This window comes from Pelodiscus sinensis, chromosome 3 (genome assembly GCF_049634645.1).
Source record: "Pelodiscus sinensis isolate JC-2024 chromosome 3, ASM4963464v1, whole genome shotgun sequence".
Lineage (NCBI taxonomy): Eukaryota > Metazoa > Chordata > Testudines > Trionychidae > Pelodiscus > Pelodiscus sinensis.
In genome coordinates, this window is record NC_134713.1 from 46,468,131 (window position 1) to 46,486,689 (window position 18,559).

Below are 18,559 nucleotides of genomic sequence, written 5' to 3' on the forward strand. Positions count from 1 at the left end.
TCTGATGTACTTGATGTAGCCAGAGTTGTTGAGGACATATGATAGTGTTTTATAGTTGGAATTTCCTAAGTGGTGAAGATTTTGTGCCCAGGCATATTGAATTGCTGTAGTCCAGACAAAAGGTGACAAAGGTATGAATAACTGAGATCAGTCATCATTAACCAGGCTAGAATGATGTCCCCCTAGCCAATCAGAGAAGGTGGAAAGCTTTAATAATGGATGTTGCTGTGATGAGAATTTTGTAAATTACGGACTTGACCACTTGTGGGGATTTGCCTTCAACTACAGGTCATTAGAGGTTTCAGTTCCTCATGACTTTTTCATTAGTCTGAAAATATATGAAACTGAATGGAAAGTAATAAATATGGGCTCAGCAGTAGTTCGTGTTGAAAAGAAAAACAAAATACCATTAAGAGAAGGAAAAGAGTTTAAGGTATACAGTATATAAAAAAAATGGAAAGGGATTTCAGAGAAGTTCCACGCCTTAAGATCTTTCACAGCAAAAGTATGTCTATGACATCAGCAAGCACATGATGTAGATAATCCTAAAGATCAAGAGGGATGTGTAAACACAAAAGTTAAGGAGCAGGTCTGTAACGTAGCCAGGACAAATGCAAATGAATGCTTTTAAAAATGAGCGCTAATATGAAGTCACTGTGCCATCTTTGAAGTTGCCAATATACAGCATGGAGGGCAGGCCTTATATGATCAAATGAGCAAACTGACCATTTTATATTTAATAGGCAGCAAGAAGATCTATTGAGAGCACTATTACTTGGAAATTACAAAATCTGAACTTTTGAGTCATAAGTAATTGCAGAATAAATTAAGGCATAATTGATATAAATTGCTTGTGTATACGCAGACGCATGCACATACACAGAGAGAGAGGTATACATTACTGTACATATTTCATTTACAGCATATAGGGTTATCATCTTACCTTAATTTACAGAGCCATATGAATTTTAGTATGATAATTATAATAACCCTTTGAGAACCCTTCAAGTATTACTTTGTATCAGACAGTGAAAAGGTTATGCAATCTCAACAGTAAACCAAGCTGAACTAATCAAATGTCATAAAACACGGACATATATTAGCATTGGGATTTCATGTTACTCATTTTCAAAAACGATTTTATTTTATAAAAAGTGGCATTTTCCAGTATTTCATTACTGTCTACAGTGAATGCTGCTGAGCTGTCATAAGAATGATCAGTTTTGCAGTACACTGCTGCCCCCTGGCTTGAGTATAAAACAAGACTGCATGTTTGCCACTACACATGGTATCAGTAACTGAAATATTTGAGAAATTTTATTTATCAGTCAGATCCCATGAATTAAAACTTGTAATTAGAAGTAAAGTATTGCTAAGTTGAAAATGAGCTACTGTGTGCAGAACACTTTAAATTGTATTTTACTTTCCATGTTATATTACAAAACAGAGCAAAAAAAGATGTACTAAGCAGGTATATTATTATTATTCAGTGTACAATAGCAAACTTACTTGTGTACTCACAACACAGTCATACAATATGATTTGCATGCATCCTTTTTATTTCATTGCTGAATGTCTCTAGTCATAACTTGTACTGTTTTTTTCTAACAGTTTCACTAATATTTTTTCCATTCTAATATGTTTTCCTCCCCTTCTCTTTAATATGTTTACTATTTCAAAATAAACATTTTCTTTTCTTTATCTTTTAAGATAATATTCCAGATATCACACTAAAAATTGATTATGATAAAATATCCACATGATGTCAAAATCTTAACCCCTTCTCATCTTTCTAGTGATGTCTGAAGGCTTGCATGTGGTAAATATCAGCCTATAAATTGTCCATTAAACTTTGATTTACTATTGAAATATTTTGTACATATTCTGTGGGATATACTCAGGGAAACCAAGAACTCTTGTCCCTGGCTGAATGCCAGTTTTCTTCTCCTCCAGGATAGATGAAGGAATATCACATAGGGAATTATTAAGTCTAATAAACCAGGGTCAGAGTTCTGCTTCTTTCTAAGCAATTAAGAACTTCATTAATACTTTATGACCTTTACTGCACTTACAATTCAAATCCAGTCATGGCTGGAAGTGCATAAAGGTTGTTACCATCTACTAGCTAGTCAAAGACATCTGTGAAATGGGTTGGTGGCCTTATTTCACTTTCAGAGATGTCTAGGTGACAATAGATATTTATTATTATTAATTATTAATTATTATTGTTGTTGTTGTTGGATCAAGTAAAAAGGCCAAAGACTCTAGCCTATCATCCCTAGGGCTGGTTTTCTGATTAGGATTAACTATTTTGGCAGGGCAATGGAAGGAAGATTACACATTGCTTGTGCTGTTGGTATGTGTCAAGGGTTTTTTTATTTTTGTTTTTGTTTTTTTAATAAAGAAACCCTAAGTCTCTGGAATTGTCAGTTTGCTGTCTTCCAAGAGCAGTCTGGTAGCACAAAGACTTAAGGTTGCTCTAAATGAGCAGCAGGTGAAGTTTCTCCATAGGTGAGGCAATGCTCAGTTGCCATGAAACTAGTGTAGAGTGCTTGCCAGAGCAGAAGGAGATATGGCCAGGGTACTCCCACCAGTATGGTGGCCCTGACGGTTCTGTTACAAATTCAAGCAGTACTAAGGACTAAGTCCTCTATATAGTGGGCCAAACTAAAATCCAAAACTTCACCACACTCACACATTCAAATTTCCCTCAAGTTTATCCAAACTGCATAGCTTGGGCCCATCTCCAAATTTAGCTTTAGAATGATATTATCAAAGTGCAGCACAAAATGTGTGAATGTCTCCATACTATACTGTTGCACTTCAGTATATTATTTCAGATTCTAATGTGTGTACTTTTCTCATACACTGCAGATAATTACAGTGCACATGTTTCAATATATACTGTGTTCTTATTTCAATATGGAGTATGTATTTTTTTAATATTTCTGATTAAATTAACAGAATTCTCAGTAGCACTAATGTGAGTTACTTATCAAAATTTCCATTGACACATATTTGGAGTTTCCTCAGATTTATTCCAGTGTAATTGAAGATAGAATTTGCCCCCTCAAATGTTATGCAATGCAAGGTATTATAATGCACAGAAAATGTATAGCATATAAATATGCACTAGCCCTGAGAGCAATAGCAGTAAAATACAGATTGAAGGAGAATTGACTAATAGGAAATAATTTCCCTTTGACTTGAAAAAATAGCCTCTAGTTTATAATTGGCATAGGAAAGTGCATGGATATGATGCATGGACAGTGAAATAGTATTTTGTGTTCCCTAACAAACAAAGAGATCTGTTCCCATTAACTGTCAAAGATCTGCCAGTGGGTCACACACTCTCTACTAAGTCAGATCTCCCACTAACGTCAATGACTTGTGCATACAGCTTCAGGGTATGGAACAACTTCCATATGAGGAGAGATTAGTAAGACTGGGATTCTTCAGCTTGGAAAAGAAATAACAAAGGAGGGATATAATAGAGGTCTATAAAATCATGACTGGTGTAGAGAAAGTAATTAAGGAAGTATTATTTGCTCCTCATAATACAAAAATTAGGGGTCACCACAGGAACTTAATAGTCAGGAGTTTTCAAAATAAACTCCTCACACAACACATAGTCAGTCTATGGAACTCTTTACCAGAGGATGTTGTGAAAGCCAAGGCTACAACCAGGTTCAAAAAAGAACTAGATAAATCCATGAAGTCCATGAATGACTATTAGCCAGGATGTGCAGGGATGGTGTTCCTAGCCTCTGTTTTCCAGAAGCTGAGAATAGGTGATGGGATGGATCATGTGATTACCTGTCCGTTCATTCTCTCTAAAGCACCTGACACTGTCGACAGGATACTTGGCTAGATGGACCTTTGGTCTGACCCCATACAGCTGTTCTTATTTTCATATGATTACAATAGGAGCAACATCAGGGATCTAGCATATATAGTTATGCACATGGTTACAAAGAATACAAATTATCCCCATGACTAATCTTGCAGTAAGGACATAAGATTACAGAGTGAGACAGGAATATTCCTTTCTTGTTACAATATTATACAACTAGGGACATTTCAAAAAACTTACGTGTCACTTTGAAGCATCCAGTTTCAAAGAAAGAAATCTACTTCCATTGAAGTGAGTGACAAAGCTGCTACTGATGCAGAATCAAACTCCAGCTCACTGGTGTATTCTATTAGGTCAATGCCTATGATAATTTTATTTATTTTATTTATTTTAGACAATTTAAAACTTTTCAGGGTGTCTTTGGGCACTCATGCTTCCAGACAGAGGCATTTTCATAGAATCACAGAACTGGAAGGAAGATAGAATAATAGAATTTAAGTTTGCATCAAGTGTAGTCCTCTGCACTCATGGCAGTACCAATCACCATTTGGACTATCCCTGACAAGTGTTTTGTAACATGTTCTTAAAAATCTCCAATGATGGAGAATCCACAACCTCCCTAGGCAATTTATTCAAGTGCTTAACCACCTTTACACTTAGGTTGGACATTAGGAAAAACTTCCTAACTCTTCTCTGATGCAATTTAAGCTCATTGCTTCTTGTCCTATCATCAGAAGTAAAGGAGAATAATGTTTCTCCCTCTTCCTTGTAACAACCTTTTAGGTATTTGAAAGCTGTGATCATTTCTCCTCTCAGTCCTCTCTTGTTCAGACTAAACAAACCCTCATAGGTCATGTTTTCCAGACTTTTAATCATTTTTGTTGTTCTTTGGAACATCTCCAATTTGCCCATATCTTTCCTAAAAAGTGGTGCACAAAACTGGCAGAGTAGAAGGGAAGAATTATGTCTTGTGTGTTTCTCACAACACTCCTGTTGTTGCATCCCAGAATGTTCTTTAGGCTTTTTGGCAACAGTGCCACACTTGTAGTCTACTATGACCCCTAAATTCCTTTCTGCAGTATTTCTTCCTATATAGTCATTTCCCATTTTTTTGTATGTGCAATTGACTATTCCATCCTAAATGGAGTATTTTGCACTTATCCTTATTGAAATACATCTATTTACCTCAGACCATTTTTCCAGTTTTTCTATATCATTTTGAATTATAATCCTATCCTTCAAATCACTGGCAACCCCTGTGTCATCTGGAAACGTTATCAGTGTACTCTCTATGCCATCGTCTAAATCAGGGGTCTCCAAACTATGGCCCGCGGGCCGGATGCGGCCCGCGAGGCCCTCTCATCCGGCCCGTGGAGACCGTCCCTGGGGTGCTGCCGAACAGGCCCTTCTTGCCGCGGGGGGGGGGGCCCTGTCAGGGGTGTGCGGCGTGTACTCACGCCGCGCCGGGGCAGGGGAAGCGGGCCGCGCGGCGGCAAACGGCGCAGGGGGCGGGGGTTAGCACGGGCGGCGTTCCCCCGCCCAGACTGACAGGGCAGCCGGCCAATCAGGGGGCAGGAGAAGCGGGCCGCTCCGCTGACAAGCGGCCGCGCGGCGGCAAACGGCGCAGGGGGCGGGGGTTAGCACGGGCGGCGTTCCCCCGCCCAGACTGACAGGGCAGCCGGCCAATCAGGGGGCAGGATGGGCGGTGGTGGTAACGCCCGCCCGGCGACGTGCAGGGGAACGTGAACCCCGGCGGGAACTTTAAAAAAGTGACCCCTTCCGCCCGGGGGGGGGGAAGGAGTGAGCAGTGGCAAGCAGGAGGGGAGGACAGCGTGCAGAGGAAGGGGAGAGCAGGGGGAAAAGCCCCCCCCCCCTTCCGGGAGAAACGGATTCGCAGGCGAATATTCTGAAGAGGAAACATTAAAAGCAACAATCTCTCTACCATAAGTGGATATATTTGCACACTATATTCAGGTAAGTTTAACTTAAGAAATCATAAGAATTTTTAAAAATTGGACCTCAAGTGTGTAGTCGGCCCCCGAACTGCTGTTTGATAGTTAATGCGGCCCTCGGGCTGAAAAGTTTGGAGACCCCTGGTCTAAATAATTGATGAAGATATTGAACAGAACCAGTCCCAAAACTGATTACTGCAGAGCCCCACTCTTTATGCCCTTTCAGCATGACTGAATCATTGACAACTACTTTCTGAGTTTGGTATACAACCAGATATTCACCTACCTCCATCTAGATAGCATTTCCCTATTCATGTGAAACTGTATAAAATGCCTTACTAAAGTCTATATGTACCACTTTTACCTTATTCATAAATCTAGTCATCCTGCCAGAAAAAGCTATCAGTTTGATTTAACATGATTTGTTCTTGATAAATCCATGTTGATTGTTGCTTATTAAGTTATTATCTTCTAGATGTTTGCAAATTGATTCCTTAATTATTTACTCCATTATCTTTCCTGGTACAGAAGTTAGGTTGACTTGCCTGTAGTTCCCCTGGATGTCTTTATTTTTCTTTTTCATAGATGGGCACTAGATTTGCCCTTTTCCAGCCTTCTGGGATCTCTCTCTCATAGTCCTTGAAATTATTCAGAAATAATAGCTAACAGCTCAGATATCTCCTCAGTCAGCACCTTGAGTATGCTAGGATGCATTTCATCATTTTTAAATGATTTTAAAAGGGTCCTTTAAAAAGTAGACTTTCAAAGATGGTGCATTTAAAGAAAGTTAGGTCTGGCTAAAGGAACTCCCATCAGGTTTTTCTGTCTCTTTTGGGGTTCAGAGTAAAGTGAATGGTTGCTTACAATATGTGCTAACTACTTATGCTAAATACTCTCTGTTCCACCATTTTTGCAGTGTCTTTTCAAGGCCTGAAGAAGAGCTCTGATTGACTCGAAAGATTCTCTCTCTCACCAGCAGAGATTGGTCCAATAAAAAATGTTTCTCCCCCAGCTTGTGTGTCTAATATCCTGGGATTGACGTGACTGCATCTATACAGCATAAAGAATTCATTTCAGTGAAGCAGATGTGACCAGTTAGGCTCCTTTTTCTGAAGCATGTGCATGAAAGCTTGGTCATGAAAAGTGAAAAATGTAAAATGCAAAATAATCTGTTTTGGAAAACATATTAGATATTTTTAAAATAGTTCACAATAAGGAATCATCGTGTTATTTTTCATATATTGTACAGTGTACAAAATGTATCATGTATTCAATGGTTTATATTGCTCTCACCCTTTTGCTTCGGTTTGCATTTCTGAACTTTCTGTTTCAAAAGGGAAAAAAGGTCATCAGCTAAAAAGCTTGAATCGTGTCGATGTAAATTCATATGTAGGGATTTTTCTTTTATAGACTATGCCATGGAGAACAACTTGGAAACTCCTTAATATGCAGATTTTAGATAAGATACACTGCAATAACTCCTTAGGGTATGTAAATAATATTTTCTATTAACTGAATTCTACTACATGGTGAGCATTAAGTATAAAAATAATGTGACTGTGGTCACAGGAGTCTGTCTGCTCTCTCTTTAATATTGTGGCAAGGAAGCAATATAAAGTTAAATTCATTAGATCCCCTCTCTTGGGAATTTTGTTTTTGGCCCGCATACTGAATGCAATGTTACGTTATTGCAAAATCCATTATAACCCACCAAGTGCATCATAACTAATTTTCTTTTTGTGGTTATTATATGGTAATAATAAGCTAATGTGGTGTACTGGCAGGGTATCATACTGAATGTGGAACAACCTAAATGAAAAATCCGTCATTCTATAGTGAACTTTCCCAAATTCTCATATTAAGAGGCAAGCCCAGCAGTGATAAGCACTATTCTGCTAGGGCAAGCAAGTGAATGAAAGCAAAAGTCTTTGCACAGATTTTAATTTTAAAATGTGGCCAGTGTTGTGGATAGGTAGCTACCCATGAGCCAGAGAAATAGAGAGAGAAACTCAGTCCAATTTATAGGGAATTTTGTTGTCTCTCGCTGGATGGCCCAACTATCTGGAAGGTGGAGTTCATCTATGGGCTTTTGAATCTGATTAGTTGAGCCTGTTACAAAGCTAAGGATCATTTGCAAGATGTAGATCCAGATCTGGCTTCAGATTTTGAAGACTACCAAAGTTTGTTGTATTCAGTTCATGGCTATCTCCCATTAAAAGTTTCTAGGGTCACTTTTTATGGCATAAATAAATGAACCAAAATCATTCCTACAGTAGCACAATTGGCCTAATGTATTTACTTGTAACTCAGATAAATACTGTATTACATTATATGTGTATTTTAAAATTTAAATCCATAAAATTAATAAAAGTGTTGATAAAATCATTGGTACTACTCTGTGAAAGCCTTCTAGTACAATGTTAATGAAAGCAAGGGAGAGAAGGTAACACATCAATAGTAAATAAAGGCATGCCTGCATCAACCTTCAAATCAAACTATCAGTGATGCTAATAGAATCTTGGATTTTCCACATAGATGACCATAACATTTCACATAGGAATGTATACCTCATTGGGGGCAAAAAATGAGGTTGAACTAGGGCACATTTGAGAGTGGTAACTAGTGCTGTATAAGAGTTTGCTAAATTCACTTTGGTGTTTTAAACAGAGGACAGCCATGACATCAAGAGACACATGAGAGAGATGTACAGGAGAAATAATACAGGGAATAAAAAGACACTTCTGCCCCAGCCATTTCTAGAACTTTGCTTCTCTCACACATCATCTCCTAGTAATAGAGATGTAGCTGTGCTAGTCTAGTCTAGCTGAAACAAAAAACAGGACTAACAAGATTGTTTATTAGGTGATGAGCTTTCCCAATAAACCATCTTGTTAGTCTTTAAAGTGCTACATAGTCCTGTTTTTTGTTGCATCATCTCCTGTTCCTTGTCCTCAGTCTGATTCTATCCCTCCATGTTACCACTATTTGCTGCCCATTGTCTCCTCCCCTTCGATTATCTTCTCTGGTTTTGACAATGATTATCCCTCTTTCTTTTCTCTCAGTTTCCCAGTTTTCATCCTTGGTGACTTCCATTTACACCCTAATGTCCAAACCAGTTCTTTATCTTCTTGACTCTTTACTATCATTTCCTCAATTGATCTTCAACCCTGGATTAACTTCTTCTCTCAATAAAATTACCCTTCTAATCTCATCCCTTATTGAGCACTCTTTTCTCTTGTTTTATCTACAATTTCATCTCCTTTCATCTCAGCCAGTTTACCCCCTCGCACTTTCCATCAACCTCGTTGGCCCTTCAGTCATCTCTGACAAATCGATAATCCTAATTTATACACCACTTCCAGTTCCCTTCTCCTAGCTCTCATCTTCCACCTCTGTGATTCAGATGCTGATTCTGTCTACTCTACAATCTCCTCCATTTTTTACGCCTTTGATTTTCTTTCCAACCAAAATGTTCATCATTTTAGGCCTCTGCTGAGCTTACATCTAATATCTGTTTCTACTTCAGGCTACACTTCACACCTCTGAAGAAAATGAGAACAAGACAGTCCCTCCCTCCTATTCCTGTTTTCCTATTACTTTTCTTTACTTTTGACCATCATCCTTTCATGTCCTCCTCTCGTTTCTTCCCCATCATGACCACTCTTAGTTAAGGTTTTCTGAGAAATTAGAAAAAAAATAAAAAAGCCTCTTAGCACTAGTTTATGAACACCAGTTCTGCAGTCTCTTCAATCCACCCATACAAGAATATGCAGTCACCGCCCACTATATTAAAAATGATATGGCAGGAAAAACTTTAGTAAACATTTATAAATAGTTCTAATTTCCAATTCTAGTCTCTCTATTGATCTTTAAGCATTTACACAGCATTACTTCAGATTTTTTCTACCAATTATAAGACAGGTTTTGTTTAATTGATTTTAAATAAAATATTCTAAAAATTTATTCCGATCAGCATCTGTTTCTTCAGTTTCCAACTCGTAACGTTTCATGGCAACAAAGTATCGAATAAAGGTATCACCCAGTGCTTCCCTAAGGCACAAATCTTCCTCAAGTGCAGCAAGAGCATCTTCTAGTTTCAGGGGGATTGCTGCAGGTTTCAACTGAGGAGTGTTCTGGTTCTCTTCTGACACATCCTGGAAGCTAAGTTCTCTCTTTACTCCATCCAGACCTGCAGCAATAGTAGCAGCAAGAACCAGATAGGGGTTTGCTGTAGCTGAACCTAGCTTGTTGTCTATTTGAGTGCCTTTTCCACCATGGCACTTGATGTTAAAGGCGCAGCTATTATCATTGAATGCCGAATTTACAGTTACAAAATCTTTTGATTCCTTACCATACTTGGCATAGCGTTTACGGCAGCTGACAGTAGGAGCCATCAGGCAGCTGAGAGCTGCAGAATGTACCAAAAGTCCTGCTAGCCAATTCTTTCCAATATTGGTAAGTGCCTGAACCCCCCCATCAACCGAAAACAAATTCTTTTGGCCATTGAAATCCCACAGACTATGTGACAGAATCCCTGAATTGTAGAACCCATTCTCTGTGAAAAAACTTGCAATGTAGTTGTACTTCTTTGCCACCTCTTTAATACCTGTTCTGAAGGTAAAGGCACTATCAGCAGCAGCTATGCCAAACTCTGGATGAAAAGAGATGTCCATCTGTCCAGGCCCAGTGGAAGAGGAAAAACTCTCAATGTTGGCACCAATGTGATACATTCCTTCAATGAGTTCCTGAATGAAAGGCTGGTCATAATTATTTAATATGCTTGCTGCAGGAAAAGATATCGTCTTTGAATTTACAATCTCAGCAATGCCGTAAATACAAAATTCATAGGTGAAGGCAGAGCGTAGTGACAAACCATTTTCCTGAAGCTGGCTCAGCTGTTGTTTGGCAATGTACCTGGGTGAGGTCAATAGAGGGGTTCCGAGTATAGTGAAGGAATCACATATCACTCTAGCAGTTTGTTCAGTCCATGGTAGAACTCTAAATGTTGACAAATCAGGGCTCAAGAGTATGTCACAATTAAAATTGGTTGCACTTATGTGGTCCACTTCACTGTCCTTAGGATTTAGGGTAAGTTCAAGGTAACCTCTGGGCATGGACACACCATAGATTGCTTTTTCCTAAACAAGGGAAAGAGTAATAGATTACTGAGTTTTTGATGGCTCAACTCTAATAAAAATATTTTCCATACATAATATAATATGCCCAAATTTTGAGTAAGGCCTTTAGCATTTGGCCCATAGGATCTTTCTCCTCAAATAATCACAAAACTGTAGATTATATGTTGACCACCATTATCATATAGCTACCTATAGAGGGTGACAACCAGTTGGTGCATAAGTATAAGAAAGGAAAGAGTTGAGCAAGATTATTATACAAATCTCCTCTATGTTTAAAATATAATAATTAATAAGGTCAGTAAAGAATCACAGAACTTCAGATGCCATTTCTGTACTGTTTTATACTGTATCTAGTCATTTACACCTGTGCAAATCAAGTGCAAAATTGAATGCAAAAACTTGGCGCAACAAAATGTTTCTCATATAATATTTGCATTTTACATCCACTTCGCACAGATATAAATGACCACAGAAGGTTCAAAGCAGTGGATAATCTGGGCCTGGATTCTCTTCCATTATACTCACTTTGTCTAACTCAGATGACAAATAACTGCACTAGCTCTGCCCAGATGTGAATTTGTTAAAGGGAATATAGACTTTTCACACCCACATCTAAGATTTATACTTGACTGACTTTGTTTAGGTAAAAAATAGGAAACAGCTTCAAGATGATAAATAATTCAGACCAAGACACCACTTCCTGCTCTCATTGGCCAGGAACAGCGATCTGCAGCCAACAGGAGCTTCAAGTGGCCGTACGAACGGAGAAGCAGGTAAATAAAGTGCTGGTAGCTCACCAGGGTCTAACTGGGGAACTGCCTTTGTGTTATTTTCCATCCCTGGAATAATGTGAATGCAACTGATCACTTTCTGTTAGGGCTGTCAGGTGTTTAGTGTTCGACCAAGCCATTAAAAGTCCACTTGACATTGCAGCAGAGCTAAGGCGGGCTCTGTGAAGCTCCTGTGAGCAGCACTGTGTCCATTCTCTGGCTCCTATGTAGCCCAAATGCTGCCCTGCCCCAAGTGAAGCTTTACTACTCTCATTGGCTGGGAAACACAGTGAATGGAGCTGCAGGGGCAGTGCCCCTGAACAGGGCAGTGTGCAAAGCCACACCTCCACATAGGAGCTAGAAACGGGACATTCTGGTGTTTCCAAGAGCTGCTTGAGGTAAGTGGTGCCTGGGGTCTGCACCCCCACCCCTCATATGCCAGCTCTACCCCAGCTCTAATCCCCTCCTAACTCCTCAATCCCACTCTGGAGCCTTCTCCTGCACCCCAAACCTCTCATCCCGTGAACATGCACCTCTAGTGAAAACTTTCATCCCTCATACCCCAGCCTTGATCCCCCTCCTATCCTCCAAATCACTTGGTCCCAGAGTATCCTCCTACACACCCCTCATCCCCAGTCATATCCCAGAGTCTTCACCCCAGCCAAAGCCCTCACACACACACACCTTACACCCATCCCCCTGCCCCAACCTGGATGCCCTTTCTGCACCCCTCATTTCTGGTCCCACCCATACCCCCAGCCTAGAGCCTGTACCCCCTCCCACATCCCACCATCCTACCTCAGCCTAGAGTCTCCTCCCATACTCTGAATCCCTTGGATTCCCCCTAGCCTGGAGTCTCCCCTTGCACTCCAAACTCCTCATTCCTTGCCCCACCCTAGATCCCACATCCCCAGCTGGAGCCCTCCCCCTTGAGCCCTCCCCCCACTTTGCATCCAAACCCATTTCCTCAGCCTGGAGCCCCCTCCTGTACCCTGAGCTCCTAATTTGTGGCCCCACACTAGAGCTGTCATTCTCCAGCTAGAGCCCCCACCCCCATCCACACTGCAACCCTTTGAGCTAGTCCAGTGAAAATGAGCAAGTGAGTACGCATGGAGACAGCAAGCAAGTGAAGGAAGGCAGATGAAGTGAGCAGGGGATGGAGCTTCAGGGTAGGGGCAGGGAATGGGGTGGGGGCAAGGATGATTGGTTTTGTGTGAGTAGAAAGTTGGTAACTCTACTTTGAATAAGATGAGATGGGCACCTGTACTGCAAATTAATGATTAAAAAAGATGGTGTGATTACCCACAACCTCTCACAAGCATTAAATTGACTGAAAAAAGTTTATTTCTGCTAACATTTAGAGTAAAAATGTTGTAGCAAAATCTCAAAACAGAATAAGAAAATTGCTTTAGCTTCAAAATATGCTTCATGTTGATATCTTTTTTGTGCTTCCTCAGTAGAATGTGAAATATTCATAGTTGAATGAGATTGAAAATATAGCATTAATCACATTAAAGATCATAGAAACAATATATTGAAAAAGCTTAAAGGTCAGAAAATATATACATGCTACCAAGTGCTTCATAATTTGACTTTTATCTTCCGCATCAGTGTAGCAAATATTAAGAACTCATGAAACCCCATAGTATTTTCTTATCTGATTTGATTGTTGAAAGGTGAATACTTCATTTTTATCTAATCATTTTGTTTGTTTTGATATTTTCTCTTAAGTCTCCTCTTGAAATTTACACTTGTCAAATAAAACACAATCTTTATATTAGTGGTGAATGTGAAAAGATAGTTCCATGGAGGGAGATTACTGCATAGGGAAAGAACTGAAATTACCATCTTAATTAGATTTGTATTTCTTCAGGGCAGAGAAATGATGCCTGAGGGTAATGAGAGAAGACCAAATCCTTGGAAAGCACTAATCAGAAAGGGGCAGGAGAGAATGTTTGATTTGTTGCAGGCTTAAATTGCTGCACACATTATGAGGAAATCTATCACAGCAATAAGGGCTGGGCCATGAAACCTCCCAAGAGTATAAAAGATGGGAAAACTTACATGAAAAAAACGAGAAGGAATGCTCTTGGATCTTGACACTCCATGCAGGTCAGTTGCTTCAAATCTGACAAACTGAATAATGTCTCTGGCCATCTGCTCTTTGATATGTTCAATAAGCGAGGCCAGGCGAAGAGGAGGTTGATTTCCAGGATTGTTTACATCAGGCTTTCTGCTCTGATCTTTAAAATAAAGAGCAGTGCTCATGTCAGACAAACTTACCGATGCTTGTGTTTCAAGCAGTTTCACTAAAAAGCACCAAAGGGACAAAATGTTAAATGGACTTGACCTTTTTTACTTGCAACTATGACTTGGTTACTGAGAAAACCAATGGGAAGATTTGGCACTCACAAACATTTTGCAAGAGGACAAGCTAGATAATGATGTCCACTTTTGTCCCGGAGAGCCAGTACAATGACTGTCATTGTCTGTAAGCATTTTACAAAGCCACTTACAAAAACTCTTTGGATAGTATTATAGCCATAGGGAGAGAACTTGTGAGGGAGGAGCCTATGGAGCTAGGGGCAGGTGAAAGGGACTGGCTGGGGGTACCCAGACGCCTTCCATCTGGGACAATCTCAGTCCCAAGCCTTCCATTCCCCCTGGAGCCTTTAGGGAGAATGGTAGGGCTGAAGCTCTCTGGCTTCCCCATTCCCCCTCTCCCATACATATGGGAACATTGAAGGCTATTCCCCTTCACCAGCGAGTATGGGGAAAGTGCAAGTTTGCTGTATTCCTCACTCTGGCTGGGGAGTGCAGGGGGCAGATTAACCTGAATCTGCCTTAGCAAGGGGACATGAACCCCTCCCCCAGCTTTACCCACTGGAGCTTCAGCAGCCATGGATAGGCACTTCTTACCTGGCTCCAAGCTACTGTGGTGAGAGAGGGTTCGGGTAGTCCTCTCTCCCAGGAGCAGCCTGCATAGTGAACCCTTCATCCCCAGCCTCACCCCAGAGCCATAATTTGAATGAAACATGGACATTTTCATTATATTTTGCAAAAAAAAATAAAAAATAATTGAGTTAAGGACTCAAGCAATGCTGGATAAATCTTGTAGTAATAAATATACTCCATTTTTCCCCTCATGCTGTCATTGTGCTTTTGTGTATTTCAGTTGTAAGCTGTTCAAGAAGGTGATTTATCTTTAAACTGACTTTTAGGAATTGTAGGCAACAGGAATAAGGTAGTATCTCTCATTACTTTGTGAATTCTCTAATGGCATTCAGCATGTTCAATTATTTAGGAGCTGCCAGAACCCAACTAGAACAGAAGTATATATATTAAGAAGGCTTCCATGTGGTGTATGTTTAGTTAACCACACAGATTTCTGGTTTGTTCATATAATGTTTCTTGTGTAAAGAGCAAAAGTCACAGATATCTAAAGTATTTTTGTATTCTTAAATTGCTGCACGCATTGGCTACGTCTACACTGCATGCTTCTTGCGCAAGAAGCTTTTTGCACAAGGGTTTTTGCGCAAAAATTTCTTGCGTAAGAGCACATCCACACCTCAAAGCATATCGTAAAAGCGATGTGCTTTTTCGCAAGGGAGCGTCCACACTGCATGGATACTCTTGCGCAAGAAAGCTCTGATTACCATTCACAGAATGGCCATCAGGGCATCTGTGCTTTTTCCAATAGGGGTTTCTTGCTCAAGAAACCCCTCTGGAGCATCCACCCTTGTCTTTTGCGTAATAGCTGTAGCGCAAAAAGGAGTTATGTCTTGTAAAAGGAGGTTTACCTATGCTGGAAAAAGCCTTCTCTTCTGCCGTTTTACTCTTGATTTACTTGTGCAAAAGTACATTTGAGGTGTGGATGCTCCACGGGTTTTTGCGCAAAAACAGCTGGTTTTGCTCAAAAACCTTGCAGTGAAGACGTAGCCATTATGAGGATCCTCTCCAAAGTTAAGGTTGCAACTGGTATCTATTAGAAACTCGATTTTATTATCCTATAATTTTGCCTTAGAACATAGATTTTACTGAAACTTACCAGGTTTTTTACTTGTGTGGTGATTATTATGTTACTTCCAGTTAACTGGATGTAATTCTAAAAGAATATAAAGGTCCTTCAGTACATGACAGCTAAAACTTTCTCCTTTAGCTCAAGTGCTAGAAATCTGCTGTATGTGTGTGTTTGTATGTGTTTAATTGTATTGTTTGTTTGTTTGTTTGTTTCTGTGGCTGTAGGAACAGAGCTCTAGCTTATAAGTGTAGTTTTATTCGCCAGACATGGTAAATTCTCACTTATTAGGGTTCAATTCATAGTTCTTGCATAAGGATTTTTTGTTCTTTTTATAGCTCATAAAAGGGGAGAGGGAAGACATCCTCCTTCATATTTTCAGGTAAATTTTAACTTATAATTGGAATGATTCCTGAATTTGTGTTTTAAACTCTGCAAACACTTTTTGAGATTCAGATTTTAAAATGGCTTCTGTTTGAAATCTTGTATATCACACATAATAAACACTTGTCAACTATATAATTCTTCACAAAACAATAAACTCAATTTTGATCCAAAATAATTATTATTCTTTGTTCTGTAATCCCAAAATAAAAACACAGCTCAAAATCAATCTGAAAAAGAAACAAAAATACTGAAAAATACATTGACTTATAAAACAGCTTCAAATGCAAAGACTCATACATATGTAATTTTACATAAATCAAAACTTTGACACTCTTACAATTGAATGTAACAGTCCTCAACAGAGCTCAAAAACAACAGCTAACAGTTATTCACCACAAATACATATTGTTTATTTATAATTGCATATAACTGAAGTTTCCCATTGACTTAAGTGGGTTTGGATCAACTCTCATATGATCAGTTTACTTTTATTATGTCCTTTATTTATTGTTTGCTTTGAATCTCTTGGCTATTATAAATGCTATGCTACATAAAAACACTGTTATTGTTTGAAATCTTAATTGACTTTTAAATTGAATAACTTTTTATTTTGTTTTTTTAATAATTAATAAACCAATAACAATAATCGTCTTTCTCCCAAAACATATTGTCTTTCTGTGTGTTTTGTAAAGGAGTATTTGTACAATATTCACTATTTGCTATCCATAAGAAATAATGGGCTTTATTTCTGTAGTTCTGGTTTGACATCAATAACTTGCCTCTAATTTCTTTATGGGCATGATTGAGAAAAATAAGTTGTAGACAGGAACTTCCTAAGCAATATGTTGGTGTCAGAATGTCTATGCTGAATAAGATAAACAGGAATGCCCCGATGAAAGGGAGAATGCACTGATTTTAGAACCAATGGACAAGATTAACCTGGAATGTAAATATCAGGTTCTACATGAAAAGCACATGGACAGAGCCTGCTTTTACAGTACAGGGATTGGTTTCTATAAAGTAACCAAGTCAATCCTAAAACATGTGATGCAATGTATATTAAAAGCAATATATATATATATATATATATATATATAAAGGAAAAGGTTTTCTGTGTAACTTTGTATGTGTGGTACATCCTACAGTAAGCTTGAGACTGATCAGTTCAGCATAGCTTTGCTGTATGTCAAATAAAGGAACCTGAATGGTAAAATCTGAAGCTGAAAGAGTGTTTGGTGTCCCAGAGAACAGGATGAAGTGTTCGCTCGGAACTGGGCAAAATGTTCTGGATAAGCTGAGTGGAAAGGGTCTCAAAGGGAATCCAAAGTTTCCAATTAAAATCCAGTCTGTAAAATCTATTTCTGTAAATGTATATGCAAATTAGTCATGCCTATCAAGTTCTTGGCAAATTATCAAGAAATATGACTAAATTAAAGGAACTTTAGATTTCTCTGGTAAATCTTTGATTCCTTGACAAAGCAAATAAGTCCATATTGGGTAATTTGAAGCAAAAACATATTTTTCACTTGATTATAACAAATCACCATTATATAGAAAAGCATTCACTACTTAGTTTTTACCTAATTCTTGCTCAGGGAATACTCTATCTCCACCATTAAAGTGAAAACCGAGTAGACTTCATAATTAGGCCTATTAAATATTCAACCCAAATCCCCCTGCTATTGGCGTTCCCATCAAAACAAAATATTTCTAAGAAAATTCTACTGGTTAACCTATGAACATCAAGAAAGCCTTGCCTTTCTTACTCAAATCATTAGTACTGTATTAAAAAGTCTCAGAGGGGCAGCTGTGTTCCTCTGTAACTTTAAAAATAATAAGTAGTCCTGTGGCATCTTACGGTATGTCTAGACTGCATCCCTCTCTTGGCAGAGGGATGCAGATTAGGCAGGTCGACATTGCAAATGACGCAGGGATTTAAATATTCTATGCCTAATTTGCATAAAAATGGCCACCACATTTTGCCAACTCAGCACTTTGTCAGCAAAAAGCAGCAATCTATAGGGGAATCTGTTGAGAAAGAAAGCTTTTTTTGACTGATCCCTTATGTATCCTGCAAGGAGGTTTACAGGATCTGTCGAAAAAGGCTTTCTTTCTCGACAAATCCCCCTCTAGACTGCCGCTTTTTGCCGACAAAGTGCTGAGTCGGCAAAACGTGGTGGCCATTTTAATGCAAATTAGGCTCAGGATATTTAAATCCCTGCCTCATTTGCAATGTCAACCTGCCTTATCTGCATCCCTCCCTTGGCAGAAGGATGCAGTCTAGACATACACTTAGAGACTAACAAAAATATATAGAATCATGAGTTTTCATGGCTAAAATCCAGTTCATCTAATAAAGTTGGATTTATTCACAAGCACTCACTAATTATAAATTAATCTCTAAAATGCTACAGAACTAGTCGTAGTACTGTATTGGACAT

At 39.0% G+C, this 18,559-nt stretch overlaps 1 protein-coding gene across 2 annotated transcripts in view; it reads right to left on the bottom strand.

Annotated features, from left to right (window-relative positions):
• Nucleotides 1-5,229: 5,229 nt before the first annotated feature.
• LGSN (lengsin, lens protein with glutamine synthetase domain) overlaps nt 5,230-18,559 on the bottom strand; it is a 31,218-nt gene continuing 17,888 nt past the window's right edge. For both annotated transcript variants that reach the window (XM_075923686.1, XM_075923685.1), the window contains exons 3-4: nt 13,778-13,956; nt 5,230-10,943 (exon numbers count right to left, since the gene is read on the bottom strand). In XM_075923686.1, coding sequence (XP_075779801.1) covers nt 9,744-10,943; nt 13,778-13,956 — 1,379 coding nt within the window. In that variant the 3' untranslated portion in view covers nt 5,230-9,743. The remainder of the gene's footprint in view (nt 10,944-13,777; nt 13,957-18,559) is intronic.